The 20,447-nt window shown below is 42.3% G+C and overlaps 1 protein-coding gene across 3 annotated transcripts in view; it reads right to left on the minus strand.

Moving 5' to 3' along the window:
- The window catches only part of POLR1E (RNA polymerase I subunit E), a 51,337-nt gene that overhangs the window by 15,016 nt on the left and 15,874 nt on the right, over positions 1–20,447 (minus strand). For 2 of the 3 annotated variants that reach the window (XM_040361503.1, XM_040361522.1), the window contains exons 5-9: positions 19,995–20,053; positions 13,480–13,624; positions 13,212–13,319; positions 12,203–12,299; positions 4,489–4,619 (exon numbers count right to left, since the gene is read on the minus strand). In XM_040361503.1, the coding sequence (XP_040217437.1) occupies positions 4,489–4,619; positions 12,203–12,299; positions 13,212–13,319; positions 13,480–13,624; positions 19,995–20,053 (540 nt within the window). The remainder of the gene's footprint in view (positions 1–4,488; positions 4,620–12,202; positions 12,300–13,211; positions 13,320–13,479; positions 13,625–19,994; positions 20,054–20,447) is intronic. The other variant, XM_040361511.1, reaches the window with a different exon arrangement.

Consider the following 20,447-nt stretch of genomic DNA (forward strand, 5'->3'; position numbering starts at 1 on the left):
TGAAAAATTAACTTCTTCTTTATACTCTCATAGTACGTCACTATGTTTGTCAAATGACAATTTGCGGATAGTATGCTAGACAAAATTCCGCAGACGCCCTTTTGACAAAAATCAGACGCTCGGTCGTCCAACAATCAAACCGTGTGTGTATGAGGCTTTAGTTACATGGTAACTCAATTTCCATGAATCTTCCAGGACAAAGAGGGAGAGTTATAGGCCTGCGTACATGGCTGTGCCCTCCTGTGTAGGTAGGTAAAGGCCTGTAGACACATACAGAGAAGGTGACACGCCTCCTCGCAGTACAGGCCCTCGGCCCAGGTCTCCTCTCAGTAGCAGGGTCACCATGGTAACAGATGATTATCAGCGCCGTGTCCTCTATGTCGCCCCATTTCCCAAGTGGCTCTCACTCCACCTCATCTCCTCACTGGTAGCCAACTGTAGGTGTCCTGTCGAATAATGTCTCCCATCAGATAAGGCATCCGATGAACCGCTCAGCGATGACTGTACGGCAAGTGATGGACTCTGTACATTTTCCAGGCTGTTTGTAAGATAATTGTGTAAAAAGTGTGTTACGTGGGTAGGAGGAGCTCTGAGTGCCTGCGTGTGTGTAAAGCGAAATGAGCAGACAGGGGAGGAGGGAGCCCTCTCCAACACACTCCAGATCCTCACAAGCCTGTGAAACTCCTGTTCAGAGAGAAACCAATCTCCCAGCAGTAGATTATGTTTATTATCTGGTCAAAGCAGCTTCTGTTTCCTGTATGAGGTCGTATTACTATTGAAATAGAGATATGTGACCAACGTGCTCGTTCACAGCACAGCCACGTCTCTCAGGGGAGGGGGGACAGAGGCAGGGGGTGTGTTGCTGAAGTTGTAAACACCCCCTGAGAACTTTTCAAACAGCAAATGGACCGTTTTTGTCAGCTGGGATAACCACTCCACTCATAAGGATCAGCCTGAAGCCTTCCCCAGTCAGCATGTGAACAATGTCAGCGTATCAAGCAATTTTCTTCTTATATTCTCTTATGGATCATCATCAGGATCTCATAGGGAAATAGCCATCATTGTGCAGTATGTCTATTAGTAAAAAAAGTTAAAAACGATTGCACTTACAATTTTCAGTGCCCACAGGCTGGGACCAAACCTTTCGAGCAGTGCATATGGGGCTGGTATTCCAGCAAGTGTTCCCCTGTGATCGCGTGCAGTCCAAGCCTCACTCTCACTCAGGTACTGACATTAAGTGAGGTTGTAATTTCCCCAGTAGCCTCTACGCGTTTCAAAATCAATTTTAAGATTGCAAAACGTGTAGAGGCTGCTGGGAAATTACAACATCAAAAGGTGGTGGTGCATGAATTGGTGGAACGCAGATGTGTCAGGTCATGGATGAGGGGTTGATTTCACAACACACAGTTGAACAATACTCAAGATATTCACTGGGACTCTAATATTTTAAAACGATTTCCTTAGATTTTGGAAATTTCCATTTATTTATTTTTTCTGCTTGGCGATTGATTTGTGGGATATACGTTTGGCTTGGTATTGTATCCCTGAACAGACATATGGGGAGAATTTAATGTTGCATATTCAATGCTGAATAAGACATGTTTAATACACACTAAAGTTAGCGCAGTTATCACTTACTTTTTTTTTTTTTAGGAAAAAAAAGATCAGCCGATTTGTGATGAATGTAATAGGTGCCATTAAGTTAACCCATTCCATACTTCTTTAAAGACTAAACCTTTTTCTGACACTTGTTGGTTTCAAGTTAAGATAAGTTTTTGCAAGAAAAATTACTAAGAACCCCCAAAAATTACTAAGAACCCCCAAAAAATTACTAAGAACCCCCAAAAAATTACTAAGAACCCCCAAAAAATTACTAAGAACCCCCAAAAATTACTAAGAACCCCCAAATATATATATATATATATATATATATATATATATATATATATATATATATATATATATATATATATATATATATATATATTTGGGGGTTCTTAGTAATTTTTCTTGCAATTTTATATATATATATTTTTTTTTTTTTTTATATAAGAACCCCCAAATTTTTTTTACTAAGAACCCCCAAATATATATATATATATATATATATATATATATATATATATATATATATATATATATATATATATATATATATATATATATATATATATATATATATATTTGGGGGTTCTTAGTAATTTTTCTTGCAATTTTATATATATATATTTTTTTTTTTTTTTTTTTTTAAACAAACAGTAAAGTTAACCCAATTTTTTGTAGAATGTGAAAGATGTTGTTACACTGCGTTAGATATGTAAAAGTGCTATAGATATAAGAAAATTATTTAAATTGGTGCCTTCATCCCATCAAAATATTGTATGAAAGAAAGAGGCTTGGGTGGACTTTAATGGCACCGTAGGAAAAACTGATAGTCAGATATAGTATAAAATAATTTTTATTACAAAGGATAGAAAAGATTGATGTACAATAAAATAAAAATTATTTTAGTGTGACAATCATGCAATAGCTCATTATAGATATTCTATTGTTACCAATGAAATATCCACTCATCAACAATACATGATACAAATGCCCAACACCGCGAGAATTGTGTTTTTATTTTTTTAAGCAAAAAAAAAAAAATCATGATTCAAATTTTTCACAGAATCGTGCAGCTCTCTTTGCTGCAAAAAAAATAAAAAAAGGAGCGAGTGTAATGGGTGGTAAAAATGGAGCAAACAGATCCCAGTAGCCCTGCAAACGCACAAGTGTGACAATACATGTAGGAAGGAGCCAATAGGCTGCAGCTTCTACTAATCTGTGAGCTACTAGCACCATGCTCTTGCAGCTTGAGAGGCATTAGGGTCTCTGCCTCCAAATTACCACACCATTGGCAAACAGGAACACAAAGCATATTCACCCTGCACTTGTAAGAGGCACACTGTATGGGTATAGAAGGAAAGGGCTATAAAGAAAGCAGTTGCCGTGGAATCAAACTGCATGGTGTAGCATTGCTGACCAAAGTAATCTGCTGTAATACTCCTGGGAAGATACAGGTCCGCCTACTGCTCCATCTCCCACCCGCTGGCACTCTCCTTCTGGTTTCTGGATGCAAGAACCAGGGTATACTCATATACCCACCATATGGCTGTCTATTCGGGGGGACCTACAATGCAGCATGCCGTTCTGGCTCATGCACTGTGGTTTAGCTTAGCAGAAACACGTCAGTTATCTCAAAAATAGTCTGGGACTCCAGATGCCCACGCTCTGACCTCGCCGATACCTAGAGTATGAACCTGCTTCAGCTTTGCAAGTCTTCCTCTAAAAGATTTGGGTATGCCAGCGGCCATGATTCTTTCATAAAAATCAGCATTACACATCAGGGAGTTCAACCACCCATTGAACTTGGAGCTTGACCAAATGTGAGTAATAGTGGATTCCACTAGGATCACGGAGAGTTGCTTCTCCTCCTGCCAATAAGGAACCTTGGGGAAAACCTGAGAAGGTGATGTGAAGGGAAGGTTCCACACCTAGGCTACTAACAAATGTAGCCTAGAAAACCCAAGATATGCATCCACTCCAAATCCACTGTCCCTGGAATCATGGAGAAAGCATACTGTATACTAGGAGGCTTCAGCAACTAGCATGAAAGCCTGGAGGGAAAAAAAATAACCATTTTCATGTTCCTATTAGGCCAGAGAAAAACACAAATGCAGAGGACACAAGATGACTGCTTGTTTTATTTGATTGTGGATATGTTTTAGGTAGGCAGAGCCTCTCTCTCCCTCTCTCTCTCTCTCTCTCGCATGCTGCCCTGAAAGATAAATGGAGAATAGGGTTTTCGTACTCCCTATAGAATTCCTTTTCTTGGAGTCCATTGAGGGACTCATTTGTCCCACCCCTCTGTTTATAATCACTCTCTGCACTGCTTTTACAAAACAGAGGCATGCTGGTAGTAAGAGGGGTTATCCTGGGCTGGCATAGAATTTATTTTGTTTACTGTTCAGTATTCCTTTAGGCGACAGTACTTGGCAAAGTGTGAGCCTACAAGCAATGGGCTCAAAATCCTTGGTGGAAAACTGGTTAAATAGTAGATCAAGCACCATATTTGCTCAGCTGATTTCAGCAGAGGGCAAGGGAGACATCTGGAGCCCTATAGATCCCCAATATCCAAATAAAGAGTACATGTTACCCTGCCCAATGTCATTACATAGGAAACTTGATGGCCAAATGTGATAGCAAAAAAGTGAGAAAAAAAAAAAAAAAAAGGGGGGGGGGGGGGACACATCCCTGCTTCGCACATATAAAAGAAAATGCATGCATAGGGAGTGCACATGTATGTAAACGATGATTGCACAACACATGTCGAGTATGAGTGAGAAATAGTTTTAGGTCCCTCATTTATGGTTCTCTCAACAAATAAGGTGTAAAGAAAAGTTATCTATGGATAGTTTGGGGTAATGCAGTTTTTCATAAAGAACTAACCTTTCCGTTTTGCAACTTTAAGTTGGCTGAATTTAATCAACATGTCCAAATACCACAAAACACGAGCCTGGCGGTCAGGGTCCTTTGCCAGTTTAATCTCTCGGAGCTCTTGAAGGACAAATAAAGTATGCCTGTGTAAAAAAAAAAAGGAAAATTTAGTGGGCTTTGTGAACAAGGGTCCTATAACTAAACACATGCCTAGTTACCCAAATACAGTACCTTGAATAAGCAATTCACACTCCTTGAAATTTTGCAGTTTTGTCATGTTACAACGAAAAATGTAAATGTATTTTATTGGAATTTTATGTGATAGACCAACACAAGGTGGCACATAATTGTGATGTGGAAGGAAAATGATAAATGGTTTTCCACTTTTTTTACAATTAAATATATGAAAAGTGTGGCCTGCATTTGTATTCAGCCCCTTTACTCTGATACCCCTAACTAAAATCTAGTGGAACCAATTGCCTTCAGAAAACACCCAATTAGTAAAAAGCGTCCACCTGTGCTGTAATTTAATCAGTATTAATACAGCTGTTCTTTGAAACCCTGAGAAGTTTTTTTTAGTGAACAATCGGCATCATAAAAGCCAAGGAACACATCAGACAGGTCAGGGATCAAGTTGTGGAGAAGTTTTAAGCAGGGATAGAGAGATTATATATATATATATATATATATATATATATATATATATATATATATATATATATATATATATATATATATATATATATATATATATATATATATATAAATAATGGAAAGCGCATGGCACAACCGCAAACCTACCAAGACATGGCCGGCCCCCTAAACTGAAAGATCGGGCAAGTAGAGAATTAGATAAGCAGCCAAGAGTCCCATTATAACTCTGGAAGAGCTGCAGAGATCCACAGCTCAGGTGGGAGAATCTGTCCACAGGACAACTATTCGTTGTGCACTCCACAAATCTGGCCCTTATGGAAGAGTGGCAAGAAGAAAGCCATTGTTAAAAGTTTGCAAGAAGCCATTTGGGGGACACAGCAAACATGTGGAAGAAGGTGCTCTGGTCTGATGAGACCCAAAATGAACTTTTTTTTTTTTTTTTAATATATTTTTTAGGCCAAAAACGCTTCGTGTGGCAGAAAACGAACACTGCACATCACCCTGATCATGTTGTGGGGATGCTTTTTTACAGCAGGGAAAAGGGAAGCTGGTGAGAGTTGATGGGAAGATGAATGGAGTTCCAATACAGGGCAATCTTGGGAGAAAAACCCATTTGAGTCTGCAAAAGACTTGAGACTGGGGCGAAGGTTCACCTTCTAACAGGACAACCACCCTAAAAACATACAGCCAGATTTTCAAAGGAATGGTTTAGATCAAAGCATATTCATGTGTTAGAATGGCCCTGTCAAAATATACACCTAAATCCAATTAGGAATCTGTGGCAAGACATGAAAATTGCTGTTCACAGACACTCCATCCAATCTGACAGAGCTTGAACTATTTTGCAAAAAAGAATGGGCAAAAATGTCACTCCCTAGATGTGCAAAGCTGGTAGAGAGACATCCCCAAAAAGACTTGCAGCGCTAATTGCAATGAAAGGCGGTTCTACAAAGTATTGGCTCAGGGGCAGGATACCAGCCTGGGATTCTTCGGGGCCTTCTCTCTTTGATGGATGTTTGGTTTAGATTGTTCCATACATATTGATCTGGTAATTTTGCCAATTCTTTTTATTTTGTTTGTGCCCTCTCCTCCCCCCCCCCCCCCCTGTACATAAGATTCAACATTAGCACATATGACAAATCGTGTACTTTAGTTGCATACCAGAGTGCAAAACTTTACAACAACAAAAAAAAAAAAAAGTAGTAACAGGTTTTCAATAAACCAGATTTTCCCAGGAAAAAGCTGTTGCTTTCAGATAGGTTTTAATTGCACTCACTACATCAGTGTTTCTTAATTCCAGTCCTCAGGCCCCCCCAACAGGTCAGGTTTTCAGGATTTCCATTATTTTGCACAGGTGATTTGATCAGTTTCACTGCCTTAGTAATCACCACAGCCTTTTCATCTGAGGGAAATCCTGAAAACCTGACCTGTTGGGGGGGCCTGAGGACTGGAATTGAGAAACACTGCACTACATCAAAAGTGTAACAATTTTTCTTCCGCAGAACGAGGTTCTGGAAAAAGAAGGCAGGGTAACATCTTGATTTAGATGAAAACCTGACACTACCTTAGGCAGGAAGGTTGGGTGATGACGCAACACCACCTTGTCCTTATGAATAACCAAGTATGGCTCTTTACAAGAAAAAGCTGCCAATTCTGATACCCTTCTTGCGGAGGTTACCGCAACTAAGAACACCAATTTCCTTGTCAAAAGAACCAAGGGACCAATATGGGGTGACGGGGAGGGCAACTCCCTCGGCTTGAGGCCTAGCATTTCATAGCGCTGATTATTATATAGTTGTTACATGGGAATTTATTTAATTTTCTCAACACTGTCCGAATAGATGACAGACGTTTTCTTTTTCTTTTATTGTCTTATGTTTGTAAAACTCAATAAAAATTTTGAACACAAAAAGAAATAAGGAAATATTGCACATTGGTTCAAAAGGGCTGTCTTTGTAAAACTGATAAAACTAGACTCAAATACCATGGGCACAAGGGTGTCCTAACTGGCGGAACTATACGTGTTACCCCTTGTATAAAAGCAGCCTTTGAGAAGAAAAAAAAAAAAAAAAAAGAATAAAACACACTGACAAGGCTGAGATCTGACCCTTGATTGTACTCAAGGCTAGCTTCATTTCTACCCCCAACTGTAGGAAGGCAAGAATTCTACTTATGGCATACTTCCGAGGATGCCATCTTTTGGATTCATACCAGGAAACATAGGCCCTCCAGATCCTATAAAAAAAATGGTCCAAGAAGCCGGGTTCTTTGTGGAACGCATAAATCAGTGAAAACTGATTCCAAGGGGTCACTAACGCATCTGTCCCGTATGCGAGTGGATCCCTTGTTCTTGACACAAAGCTGTCCAACTTCTTGTTGAACCTGGGAGGCCAATATATCTCCATGTCCAGGGTACCCCATCTTTGGCATATGGCCAGAAAAATGTTGGGATGTAGAGACCATGCCCCCAGGAATAGATGACAGCTCAAAAAAATCCACCTGCCAATTCGCCACCCCTGGAATGAAGACTGCAGAAAGGCAAGGTACATGCTCCTCTGCCCAGGCTAAAAAAGGATTTACCACCTCCTGTGCTGCACGACTTCTGGTGCCCCCTCGTGATTGATTTTAGGTCACTGCTGTGGCATTGTCGGATTGTATCCTGAAGGGACAACCTCGCAACCTGAACATCCAGGCCACCGACGTGCCGTGCCACCCGAATCTCTAGGATGTCGATGGGCAAGGTCTTCTTGGACTGACCACTTCCCCTGGACAGTGGTCTCTTCCAGGACTGCACCCCAGCGAAAGAGGCTGGCATCTGTTGTTACAACCTTCCATGAAGGATTTTCCCTTCTGAAAATTTTTGGTTATCAACCACCAACCGAGACTTTGGCACACCCTCAGGGCCAGATACATTGGGTAATCCAAGGCTTGTTTTTTTTTTAGTTCCAAGCAGAAAGAATACTGTTCTGCAACATTCTTGAATGAAACTGGGCATAGGGAACTGCTTCGAATGAAGCCACCATCTTCCCCCAACAACCTCATGCAAAGGCGAATGGAAGGACCCTTCCTTGCCCCAACCACCTGGGACCAGCTATCTTATAGCTTTGACTTTTTTCCCTTCTTTGGGCTGTGTCTATAACCAGACCTAAATACTCCAGCCTCCTTGCTGGTCGCAAGGATGATTTCTCTAGATTGAGAATCCAACCGAGGTGTTCCATATATTTGACCGTGCTGGACACACTTTGGTCTGACCGTGCCACTGACTGACCTACCAGCAACAGATCATCCATGTATGCCATTACTGCTATACTCTTGGCTCTTAGTCTCGCCAGAGGTGAGGCCAGAACCTTTGTAAACACCCGGGGGGCATGGTGGCCAACCCATAGGGTAAGGACACGAACTGAAAGCGGCGGTGTTCTACTTCGAAACGCAGAAACTTCTGGCACATGAAGATATGCATCTTTAAAAGTCCATTGACGCTAGAAATTCTCCTTCTCGCAAGGTGGATAAGACTGAACAGATTGATTCCATTCGAAAGCGGATGTTTGGGGACAGATTCAGATATCTAAAATGGGTCTGACATCTTCATTCGGTTTTGGCACCGTGAAGAGATTTGAATAAAACCCCATTCCCTGCTCCTCCGAGGGAGTCTCTACGATTACACCCAAAGACATCAATTGGTCTAGCACCAGAAATTAAGACCTTTTCACTGGGTCTTTGGGGACATTCGAACTTAGAAAACAAACCAAACCAGTGGAAATTTGTGAAACTAGTTTGTAACCTAGGGTTACCACAGAGATGACCCATCTGTCTTGGATCTCTGCTTGCCAAGCCCCTGAAAACCACAGAAGTCTTCCCCCCACTTGATCGAGTGGGGGCGCCCCTTCATAAGGAGGCCTTGGGACTCTTGTAGGCTTCTGCCCCCAGGGTTTTTTCTGGCCTTGTGCTTAGCCCTGAGGCCTACCCTTCGACCCTGACGGCGGAGGCTGTCGCCCCTGGCACCGGAGGGGGAAGTACATTTGAATGAAGGATGCCTATTCCTTCTCTTAACCGGTAGGAGGGTACTCTTACCACTTGAAATGTATTTATCAAAAATCTTCCCCGAACAGCCATTCCCCATGAAAGGGAAAACCAGCCAATAGCTTTTTACATGGCGACTCAGCTGACCAATGGCTTTAGCCACAGAATTTTACGCATATGTACTAAACAGGAGAGCAAGGCGTGAGGCCTGATGAATAGAATCTTTGCTAGCATCAACCGCAAAGGCCCCTTGGTAGCTCAGCTAAATTCCGGGGGTGCCGAACGCCCAGAGGCAGGTGATCCACCACACCCCTTCTGGTGGCTGTGACAGAGCAAGGAGCAAGGCTGCTCCATAAGTACGTTGCTGACATGGAGCAGAACACTGGGGAAGTATGTTTACACACTCTAGTGGTGAAAAACAGGCAAGACATTGGGTATAAAGTTCTAAATTCGGAATCTGATATTTCTCCTCCAGCAATTGTATCGATAAAACACCTCTATGGTCACATAGATCTTCAATGCATATAGCAGGAATTTGTTAATTTGGTCCATCAAGCAAAATTTTGGGGGTGGAGATCCAGGGTAAAAGCAGGGTTGCAAAGCACTGTGGCCAAGGGGGTATGCCGGGATTTAAATTCATACATTGTCAATCTATCCCATACATTCAGTGAAAATTACAAGGTTGGACACAGTAACCAGGCTATCCTTTGCCCACATAGATATCAAGTGGCTGATCTTAGAAGGATAAGGGGATGGTTCCAATTTTATCCAGAGCGCATGGGATTGCCGTGTATGGAAGCGGATCAACTGGACCAGCTGTGCAGTGTAAAAGTCCTTGGCCAAGTCTGGTACTCCCCTCAATTTTGGCATATACAGTGTACGTTTGTTCACCCCCAAGTCTCTCAGATAAAATTTCAGCAACTTCTGTTGGAACATTTTTAAATTCAGACACAGGAAGAGTTCTGAACAAATATCCTCAGCAAGATCTTCATTTTTATCAAGTACAATCGACCAAACCATGAAGGAGGATTAGTTATCCATCTGTTGAGGTCCTCCGATAACTTATCCAGTGGAGGCCATTTTTGTTGATACAATGTATGAAAAGGGGGTAAAAATAAAAATAAATAAAAAAGGGCCTAGGTAGGGAAGGGCCTCCGATTGCCATTCAAAAGGAAATTTGTTTTGTAAGGTGCATAGTGTGGTCCAAGGATATATTAAATATGCAGTTATAATACATATATTACTCCTTCCTAACAAAGAGTGAAGCAGTAAATCAATGTAATCTTGAAACTAAAAGTCCTGTCTTGTGCCTCTCTTAAAGACAAACTCCAAGATATTAGAAACACCCTCTCCCACCCTTCCCTAACCAGTGGCACTTGGCAAACCTCAGTGAAAATGAAGATTGTGCCACTGCCGAATTTGGGATCGGCATAGCGATCCCCCGCATAGAGCAAGCTTATCATGCAAATGTAGGCACCTGTGTGAAAGGGGCCTAAAGTAATTGCAAAACCTTAGGATTCATTAAGGTGAGAAAACTTATGTATCAAGGTGAAAAACTGTCTGTGCTCGCTCACCCAATCCCTTCCAATACCCCCCCTTTTCTTTAGCTGAGCCCCATTTGATCCTGCGATGTGCATGAGCGCAGCAGCTCCAGCCGCTGTCTCTCTCCTCATTGGACAGATTGATAGCAGCAGGAGGAATCTCTCGCTGCTGTCAATCGAATCCTGTGACATGGGGAGTGGAAGGGGCAGGGCCGAGTCTGTCTGAAAGGACGCAGCAGCGGGACATGGGAGCGAGCCTGCACAAGTGCCTCCATAGAAAGCAGTGTTTTCTGTGGCGGCACCCAATGAAGAGGAGGAGGCCGGAGAGCTGGCGGGGGACCCCAGAAGAGGAGGATTGGGGCTGCTCTGTGCAAACAGCAGGCAAGTATAGGCATGTTTGTTATTTAACTGAAAAAAATAAAAAAAGAGAAAAGCTTTACAACCACTTTAACCTTATGTCAGTTATACTGAAATAGTGACAATGTCAGAACAGTAAAACTAGAACATATCTAGAAAACATAAAACTCTGGTAACTATATAGCATATTAGGTGCATAGAGCATAACAAAGAACTATAACCTAATATGCTCAGATGGGAACAAGCGATAGGGGAAGAATATCCCTTAGGAAAGTGCCAGGTTATATGGTCCCAAGCTCAATTTGTACTCTTTACAAGGAGAACACATAATATATTCTTTTGGTATATGACTCTCTCGTCCACGTGCCATATAGCCCTCCACTTCGGATGGCTGCTGGCGATGACTCACACGTCAAAGTACTTTACTGCACATCTATTCACGGTGCCCGCTGATCCTACCATACTGGCAGCTATCACAGGACCTTCTCAAGTGACTGCTCAATGCAGATCTCCCCCTCTATCCTAAAATGTTCCTTTTATGATTCCCCCCCCCCCCCAGGTGGCCCAGGCTTGCCAAGACGCTGGCGCATCATATCCTCACTGTTGCTAGATGCTTGGTGGCTCTCCACTGGAAAGACAAACCACAAACTCCTATCAAGTTGCATGCCAGGATTAAAGACGTGGAACTGATGGAGTCACTAACAGCTCATTCTGTTGATAAGCTGGAGAGTCAGAGCAATGTGGGAGCATCGACACCTGCGAGAGGACCCCCCGCAAGGATCCCCTTTTTATTCCTGGTTGTTTAAAAATCTGTGCCCTCTGTTCATTGGAGTGACGAGTACAGCTCTATAAACTATTTTACTCTCCTTTGCTCTCATCCCATTAGTCTTTTCCTCTCTTTTTCTGTGGGGGATTTTTGTAATTGGATTGTTTGGAGATTTATTATGTTATTGTGACAATGACCAAGTTCCAATACTGCAGTGTTGTAACATTTGTCGAACCTTCTTGATTTTTTTTTTCCTGTAAATACCAGGCCGTTGTTAGCCCTGTGAAAAGTACACCATAGAAAATTTATAAAAAAAAAAATAAAATAAAAAACACAAAACACACTTCTATAACTCTGCTGACCCAACCCATTTAAAATATTGGCTTACTCCTTTTTCTCTGTCATCTGTTGGAGTTCCTCAGGTGTAATGTTTTTAAAAGCAGCAGAGACAGATTCCAAAGCTTCATATTCCACAGGAGAGATAACTTGACAAGAGTTAAGATCAGAATAACATTAGTATAAAAGAATGTAAAGGAAAAAAAAAAAAAAAAAAACACATAAAATGATTTTGATATTCTAGGATTGCAGGGAATTTCAATAACTAGAAAGATATTCAAATGTTGTACACTTTAAGGCCTCATTCACACTGAACGTTAAATTAACGTTATAAAAAAGGCAGTAGCTTTGCAGTGAGTTTTTCAATGTTTTTGCAATATCGCTTTTCCGCGTTAGCGTTTAGCATTTTTTTGAAGAAATTTTTTTTTCTTTTTCAATGCATCAAAAACATTAAACACTGGTGAGTGACGCTTATCTGCGTTTATCAGCATTAGAGTATTTCACAACAACTCCGTGACTGTTCTTGAATGGCCCAGCCAGAGCCCTGACCTAAACCCAATTAAGCAGCTCTGGAGAGACCTAAAAATGGCTATCTACCAACGTTTACCATCCAACCTGACAGAACTGGAGGGGATCTGCAAGGAGGAATGGCAGAGGATCCCCAAATCCAGGTGTGAAAAACTTGTTGCATCTTTCCCAAAAAAAAACTCATGGCTGTATTAGATCAACAGGGTGCTTCTACTAAATACTGAGCAAAGGGTCTGACTACTTAGGACCATGTGATATTTAATTTTTTTTTTTTTTTATAAATCTGCAAAAATGTCAACAATTCAGTTTTTTTTCTGTCAATATGGGGTGCTGCGTGTACATTAATGAGAAGGGGAAAAATGAACTTAAATGATTTTAGCAAATGGCTACAATATAACAAAGAGTAAAAAATGTAAGGGGGCCTGAATACTTTCCGTACTGACTTTACAGGCAGAGCTAAAAGCATCAGCCAAAGCATTTTGTGCCAGAGATGTCACTACACAAAGACTTCATTCCATACAATAAAAGGATACGGTCATCAAATTTGTAGACATTTTCTGGTTTATCTGCACTGGCATTACAAGAAGGCAAAAAGATAGACGACAACTCTTCATTTGTGTCCATCGCTTCTTTCAGTAGCTCTGTAGAGAATAATACATTTTTAAAAATGGTATTAGGAAACTGGTCATCCATGAGTAAACAAGTGACAAAAGAAAATTGTAAGTTAACATACTTGATGTATTAGAGAAATTGGAGGTTAATACATTTTTTTTATCAGAAAAAGAGAAAGAATGTCCTTGCCTGTTTTTCCTTTGTTCCCGATTATCTCTTCTGCTGCTTTCACCATTGCTTTATTTAAGGTTTCGCTGCCAACTTGGTTCAGTTTTCGAGAACTCAAAGCACGTTTCTGTCTATTGGTACCAAAAGCTTCTATAAGTGCATCCACCTGTTAAAATGTAAATACTTTAGGATAACGACATGCTACTGTACATGTTATCAGTTTGGATCTACATAAGAGATGTTACGTACCAAGGTGACATTATAGTGAGTGACCTTGCTACCATGCAGAGTTAGAAAATAATAATGCTGAATTTAAAAATCAGGAAGCAAGGTTGTGATTAAGATTAACAGTTTCTATCTTGTTACCGATTAAGGACATAAGGCTTAAAAACACACACACACACACACACACACACACACACACATATATATATTTTCTCAAAATTTTAAATCCTGAGCTACTAGCCAGGCCTCAAGGGTTACTCGCCACCAGTTGTCCCAGCTCTCCCTTAATTCCGCCCCGAAACATACTCGCATAAAATGACACTCAAAATGTATTATGCAGAATTCAGTTATTAAAATAAATATTAACAACTGTATCCATGCCCACCAAATCAGACTGCGTGTGTCCACTATGCAGCCTTGTGGCCACCAATGCAGCCGTGTGCCCAATATATACACTGCAAACAAAGTTTGTACAAAATAAGAGGGGGAAGTATGATGCACTGAACTGTTAATCATACTGCCCCCTAGCAGCCTGCAATGCAGAGTGGTTGGATTTTAGTGGGAATTTGCCCTAAAAGGGAAAGAGGGGGTGGAAGGTTAGAGACAGACAGAGACAGAGAGGGAGGGGGGGGGGGCAGAGACAGAGAGGGAGGGGGGGAGGGGGGGGCAGAGACAGAGAGGGAGGGGGGGAGGGAGGGAGGGGGACAGAGACAGGGAGGGAGGGGGGCAGAGACAGAGAGGGAGGGAGGGGGGCAGAGACAGAGAGGGAGGGAGGGGGGCAGAGACAGAGAGGGAGGGGGGTGAGAGAGAGGGAGGGGGGTGTGACAGAGAGGGAGGGGGTGAGTGAGTAACTTGTATAGCGCAACAAATGCGAACTAAATCGCCTCAAGGCGCTTGCTTCCCGTCCAGAGTCATTCCGGTCCTTCAGAAGAGGTGGGTCTTTAGTTTTTTCCTAAAGGCCTGATGGTTTTCTTCCAAGCGGATTGTAGAGGTTAGAGCATTCCAGAGCCGTGGTCCTTGGACCGAAAATCTACGTTCTCCCTTCGATTTGTAGCGGGATTTAGGAATTTGGAGAAGGTTTTGGTCGGTTGACCGGAGAACGCGCTTGGTGACGTAGGGTTTTATTTTCTCGCTTAAGTATTGGGGAGCGTTCCCCTGTATACATTTGTGGGTGAGGCAGAGTGTCTTGAATGTCACCCGGTCCTGTACGGGCAGCCAGTGGCGGGATCTCAAGGCTGGGGAGACTGATTCCCACGGCTTTTTACCTGTTACCAGTCTGGCTGCCGTGTTCTGGACGACTTGTAGACGCGAAATCTGGTATTTTGGTAGTCCTAAATAGAGGGAATTTGCGTAGTCGAGTCGTGAGTTGATGATCGTTCCCACAACTACTGCCGTGTCCTTTTCTGGGATGAAGGGGATGAGTCTACGTAGCATTCGGAGCAGATGATGAGAACCGCTGACAACTGATCCTATTTGTGCATCCAACGTCATGTCAGAGTCAAAGGTGACTCCGAGGCTTTTGGCTTTATTGCTTGGTGCGATGGTTTGTCTGAGGATGGTGGGTGGTGTCCCGGTGGTCCTAGAAATGGATTTCCTATTTGCGTGAAGGGTGAGTAGTTCTGTTTTGGATCCGTTAAGTTTGAGGGAGTTTTCTGTCATCCAATTGTCAATCAGCGTAAGGCACTTTCCAAGTTCATGAAATTGGTCTTTTTTGTTGGTGATTCGAAGGTAAAGCTGCGTGTCGTCCGCATAGGAGTGGTAGCGCAGGTCCTGTTTGCTGATGATTTTGAGGAGCGGGCGGATGTAGATGTTGAAGAGTACAGGTGAAAGGGCCGATCCTTGCGGGACTCCGCATGTAGTGGTCCGTGATTCTGATGTAAACCCTCCAAGTTTCACGGTCTGAGTGCAATTTTCAAGGAAAGATGCGAACCACGGTAGGGCCGCGTCAGAGACTCCTGCTACTTCTTTGAGGTAAGACAGGAGTGAGGGTGACAGAGAGGGAGAGGGAGGGTGTGAGACAGGAGGGGGAGGTTGACAGAGATGCATTGCACACAGTCAGCCAGCACTGTCATTCTCACTGGTGGCACAGACAGAGGGAATGGCATGTGCTGTGTGTGTGCGCACGGACCGAGTGTTTGGTGCCGCTGCCACATACTGTAAGGTAGGCTCCTCCTCTCCGGTCTGGAGGATAGTGTCGGAAACAGGCTAACCACTAGCCCCACGCATGTCTTACACTGAAGTGTACTGCTTACCCCTGCTAGCTCTAAATCACAGTGTCCACATGTGCAAGTGCTGAACAGGCCATGCCGTGCAATAAATGGAATCTAATTAAAATTCAGCCATTTATAGTTTTACTATATACTTATTGCAGAGCTAGAAATGTATCCATTGGCATGGTTAGCCTTTAACCACTTCCCGACCGCCGCATGTAGATATACGTCGGCAGAATGGCACGGACAGGCACATCAACGTACCTGTACGTGCCTGCCTAGACGTGGGTCGGGGGTCCGGTCGGGACCCCCCCCCCCCCGTTACATGCGGCGGTCGGATCCCCTCGGGGAGCGATCTGGGACGACGGCGTGGCTATTCGTTTATAGCCACTCCATCGCGATCGCTCCCCGGAGCTGAAAAACGGGGAGAGCCGTATGTAAACACGGCTTCCCCGTGCTTCACTGGGGCGGCTGCATCGATCGTGTCATCCCCTTTATAGGGGAGACACAAATCGATTACGTCAGTCCTACAGCCACACCCCCCTACAGTTGTAAACACACACTAGGTGAAGCCTAGCACGTTCAGCGCCCCCTTGTGGTTAACTCTCAAACTGCAACTGTCATTTTCACAATAAAGAATGCAATTTAAATGCATTTTTTGCTGTGAAAATTACAGTGGTCCCAAAAATGTGTCAAAATTGTCCGAAGTGTCCGCCATAATGTCGCAGTCACGAAAAAAAAAAAAAAAAAAAAAAAAAAATCGCTGATCGCCGCCATTAGTAGTAAAAAATAAAAAAAAAAATTAATAAAAATGCAATAAAACTATCCCCTATTTTGTAAACGCTATAAATTTTGCGCAAACCAATCGATAAACACTTATTGCGATTTTTTTAACCAAAAATAGGTAGAAGAATACGTATCGGCCTAAACTGAGGAAAAAAAAATGTTTTTTAGATACGTTTTTGGGGGGATATTTATTATAGCAAAAAGTAAAAAAAATTGAATTTTTTTCAAAATTGTCGCTCTATTTTTGTTTTTATAGCGCAAAAAATAAAAACCGCAGAGGTGATCAAATACCACCAAAAGAAAGCTCTATTTGTGGGGAAAAAAAGGACGCCAATTTTGTTTGGGAGCCACGTCGCAGGACCGCGCAATTGTCTGTTAAAGCGACGCAGTGCCGAATTGTAAAAACCCCTTGGGTCATTTAGCTGCATATTGGTCCGGTCCTTAAGTGGTTAAAAAGCTTTTTAAAAATCCTTAAAGCAGAGCGGGTATCCTGTTTTTATGGGCACCCATCTCCCACTTCTTCCGAAGAAGCGCCGGAAGTAAGTGCACCTCTCCCCCTCCCTGCAATCTTCTGGGACATGTCACAGGTCCCAGAAGATTGACTGGCCATTCACAGCGTGCGTACCTGGCTGTGAAGCCACAGCCAGGCACCCACAGTTAGAATCCTGTTGCCTCGGAGAGGGGGGAGAGGAGCGAGGCTTCCTGCACCCGCATCGCTGAGCCATGGGACAGGCGAGTGTCCGATTATAAAAAAAAAAAAAAAAAAGCAGCTACCGACTTTTAAATGGGTGGAACTCCGATTTAAGGAAATTACATTTGCATGAATGGAGCTCAGGGCATAAAATAGCTATGGTTTTCTATGATCAGGTGGAACATGATCATAACTGAAACACAAGAAAAGCACAATCTGTAATCACTGTCTTGCCCGTGCTGTAACACAGGAATGGCTGCATCTGAGGTCTGCAGTTCTATTGGCAACATTTATGGGGATTTATGGAATTCTTCCCTTATAGAAAAACTGTCAAACTTGGAAAAGTCATTTCTTATAAAGAAAAAAATAAAAACCCTGTATATAAATCAGAAGGTAATCTCTGATGCTCGGTTTGGATTGCTGAGGTTTGTAATAAATTTGCAGTAATTAATTGCCTACCGGGCAAATTTTGACACTTCTCAAATACATCAGGACTTGACCGGCAACTAAGTGAACTGGTCCTACAATGATATTTGTTCCGGTGTGAATTCAAAGCACAGGCCTATTCAGCAGCTTGTTTGGCAGACTCCCGAAACCCGTTTGATTTGTGCCCCTGACCTTTAATGTAATAAAGTTGTATCTGGACCTCAACTCTTTTTACATCACACTACAAGCCGGGGAGACTCAGAGGGGGTGTAGAAGGTGCCTGCCCAGAAACCATATAAATTTACACCAACAGTAATACCTTAAGGGGTTGTAAAGGTTTGTCTTATTTTCTAAATTGGTTCCTTTAAGCTAGTGCATTGTTGGTTCACTTACCTTTTCCTTCCATTCCCCTTCTAAATGTTTTTTTTTTCTTTGTTTGAATTTCTCACTTCCTGTTTCTCCTCAGTAAGCTTTCCACCATCATCCAAGCGGTGGAAAGTAATTTAGAACAGCTTACTGAACACCTTACTGAGGAGGAACAGGAAGTGAGAAATTCAGACAAAGAAAACAAAGAAAAAAAAACATTTAGAAGGGAAATTGAAGGAAAAGGTAAGTGAACCAACAATGCACTAGCTTAAAGGAACCTATTTAGAAAATAAAAAACAAACCTTTACAACTCCTTTAAATCGGTTGTAAAGGTTAAATCCTGTTCGCCGCTCAGCCTGGCTGTTGATTGGCTAGAGCGGATGGATTGAAAGCAGCGTAGCCATTGGCTGGCGCTGTTGTCAATCACATCCAATGATGCGGCACGCCGAGGGGCGGGGCCGAGTGATACAGTGAGCGGCTATGGCCGCTCGCTGTATCACGGGAGCGCGCCCGCAAGGACTCCACACAAAGCGAGCTCTCTCGCATGAATGTGATGAGTTCTTCCGGGGAGGACCAGAGACAGCCACCGAGGGACCCCAGAAGACGTGGATCGGGGCCACTCTGCAAAACGAGCTGCACAGTGGAAGCAAGTATAACATGTTTTTTTTTTTTAAATAACAAACACACCTTTAAGATAACAATAAACCTACAGGTCCAGTGCCATCGTTCCAAGTTCCTCAACTTGTAATTTATGTCAAACGGGATTTCCACATCTGTTTTTAAACACGTTGATGAATTTTAGTGAACACAAAAAATTTTTTTTTTTAAATATAAAAAATGACGTTACACTGAGTAAATAGATACCCAACATGTCACACTTTAAAATTGATACCTAAAAATTTCCATAGGCAACGCTTAAAAAGCCTTTCCAGATTAAAGCTAAACCACAGGTCTGGTGCTAGAATGATTGCTCCAGCTCTGACATTCGTGACGATACCTCACGTGTGGTACAATCACAGTTTACATATGCGTTCGCATTTACACATGAGCACAGGTGGATGGAGGAGTTTTTTTTTTTTTTTTACACTGTCCTTTTAATTTTTTGTTCAACTTTATTGCTTGTGATAGCATGAGCTCTAACACAGTGTTTTTCAACTCCAGTCCTCAAGGCACACCAACAGGTCATGTTTTCAGGATTTCCTTTAGATGAAACGGCTGTGGTGATTACTAAGGCAGTGAAACTGATCAAATCACCTGTGCAAAATAATGGAAAGCCTGAAAACATGACCTGTTGGTGTGCCTTGAGAACTGGAGTTGAAAAACACTGCTCTAACAGGTCCTCTTTATGGAGAGAGATGTGGTCTCTCTCACCTCTGATCTCCAAAGCATCTGCGCAAACAGACTGGTTTGATCAGATGCTTGTAACAAGCAGGTAAACAAAAGAAACTGAAGTGACAAAATCCTTGCCGCTTACGGTTTCTGATCTCACAAAGAGAGAGGAACAATGATGGATGTCACTGGCAGAAGCGGTCCCAGGCTCTCCCGTCTGATCAGGGCAGCACACATTTCCGCCGCTGTAGAAGTGACTGAGTGGCTTTACAGCCATTCGACCACTTCTACGTGAACAAGCATTGGTGGCTGAAAACTTTGATACCGAGACAACAATGCCTGTAGCTGCAAGCATCATCCCGATATAATCACTTCAATCTTAAGACATCATGACGTCCACCCAGGGAAAAGTGGTTAGACAGAATTTTAATATAAATTTAGCTTGGAATTGAAAGTGTGTCAAGTATGAAGAAAATACAAAATGTAAAAGCTGTAGAACAAACCTTTTCTCTGTAGGTTTTTGTTGACTGGTCTGTCGCATCTTCGATTTGCTTACTCACTGCTAAAATAAATATATGTTGCAAGTTATCAGTGTTAATCAAAGCTTTTATGTCCAATAACTCCTGCAGAACATTGTCCTTTTGCGCAATTGACCCTCTGAGGACCACCAAGAGAATCACATACAGGTGAAACTCGAAAAATTAGAATATTGCGCAAAAGTTCATTTATTTCACGAATGCAACTTTAAAAAGGTGAAACGAATATATGAGATAGACTCATCACATGCAAAGCAAGATAGTTCAAGCTGTGATTTGTCACAATTGTGATGATTATGGCTTACAGCTCATGAAAACCCAAATCCACAATCTCAGAAAATTAGATTTCAGAGGTCAAATATTGATGTACAATCCTTGTTTTATTGATTGCATGTAAAATATAAGCATGCATATGTACTC

This window comes from Rana temporaria, chromosome 1, assembly GCF_905171775.1.
Source record: "Rana temporaria chromosome 1, aRanTem1.1, whole genome shotgun sequence".
Lineage (NCBI taxonomy): Eukaryota > Metazoa > Chordata > Amphibia > Anura > Ranidae > Rana > Rana temporaria.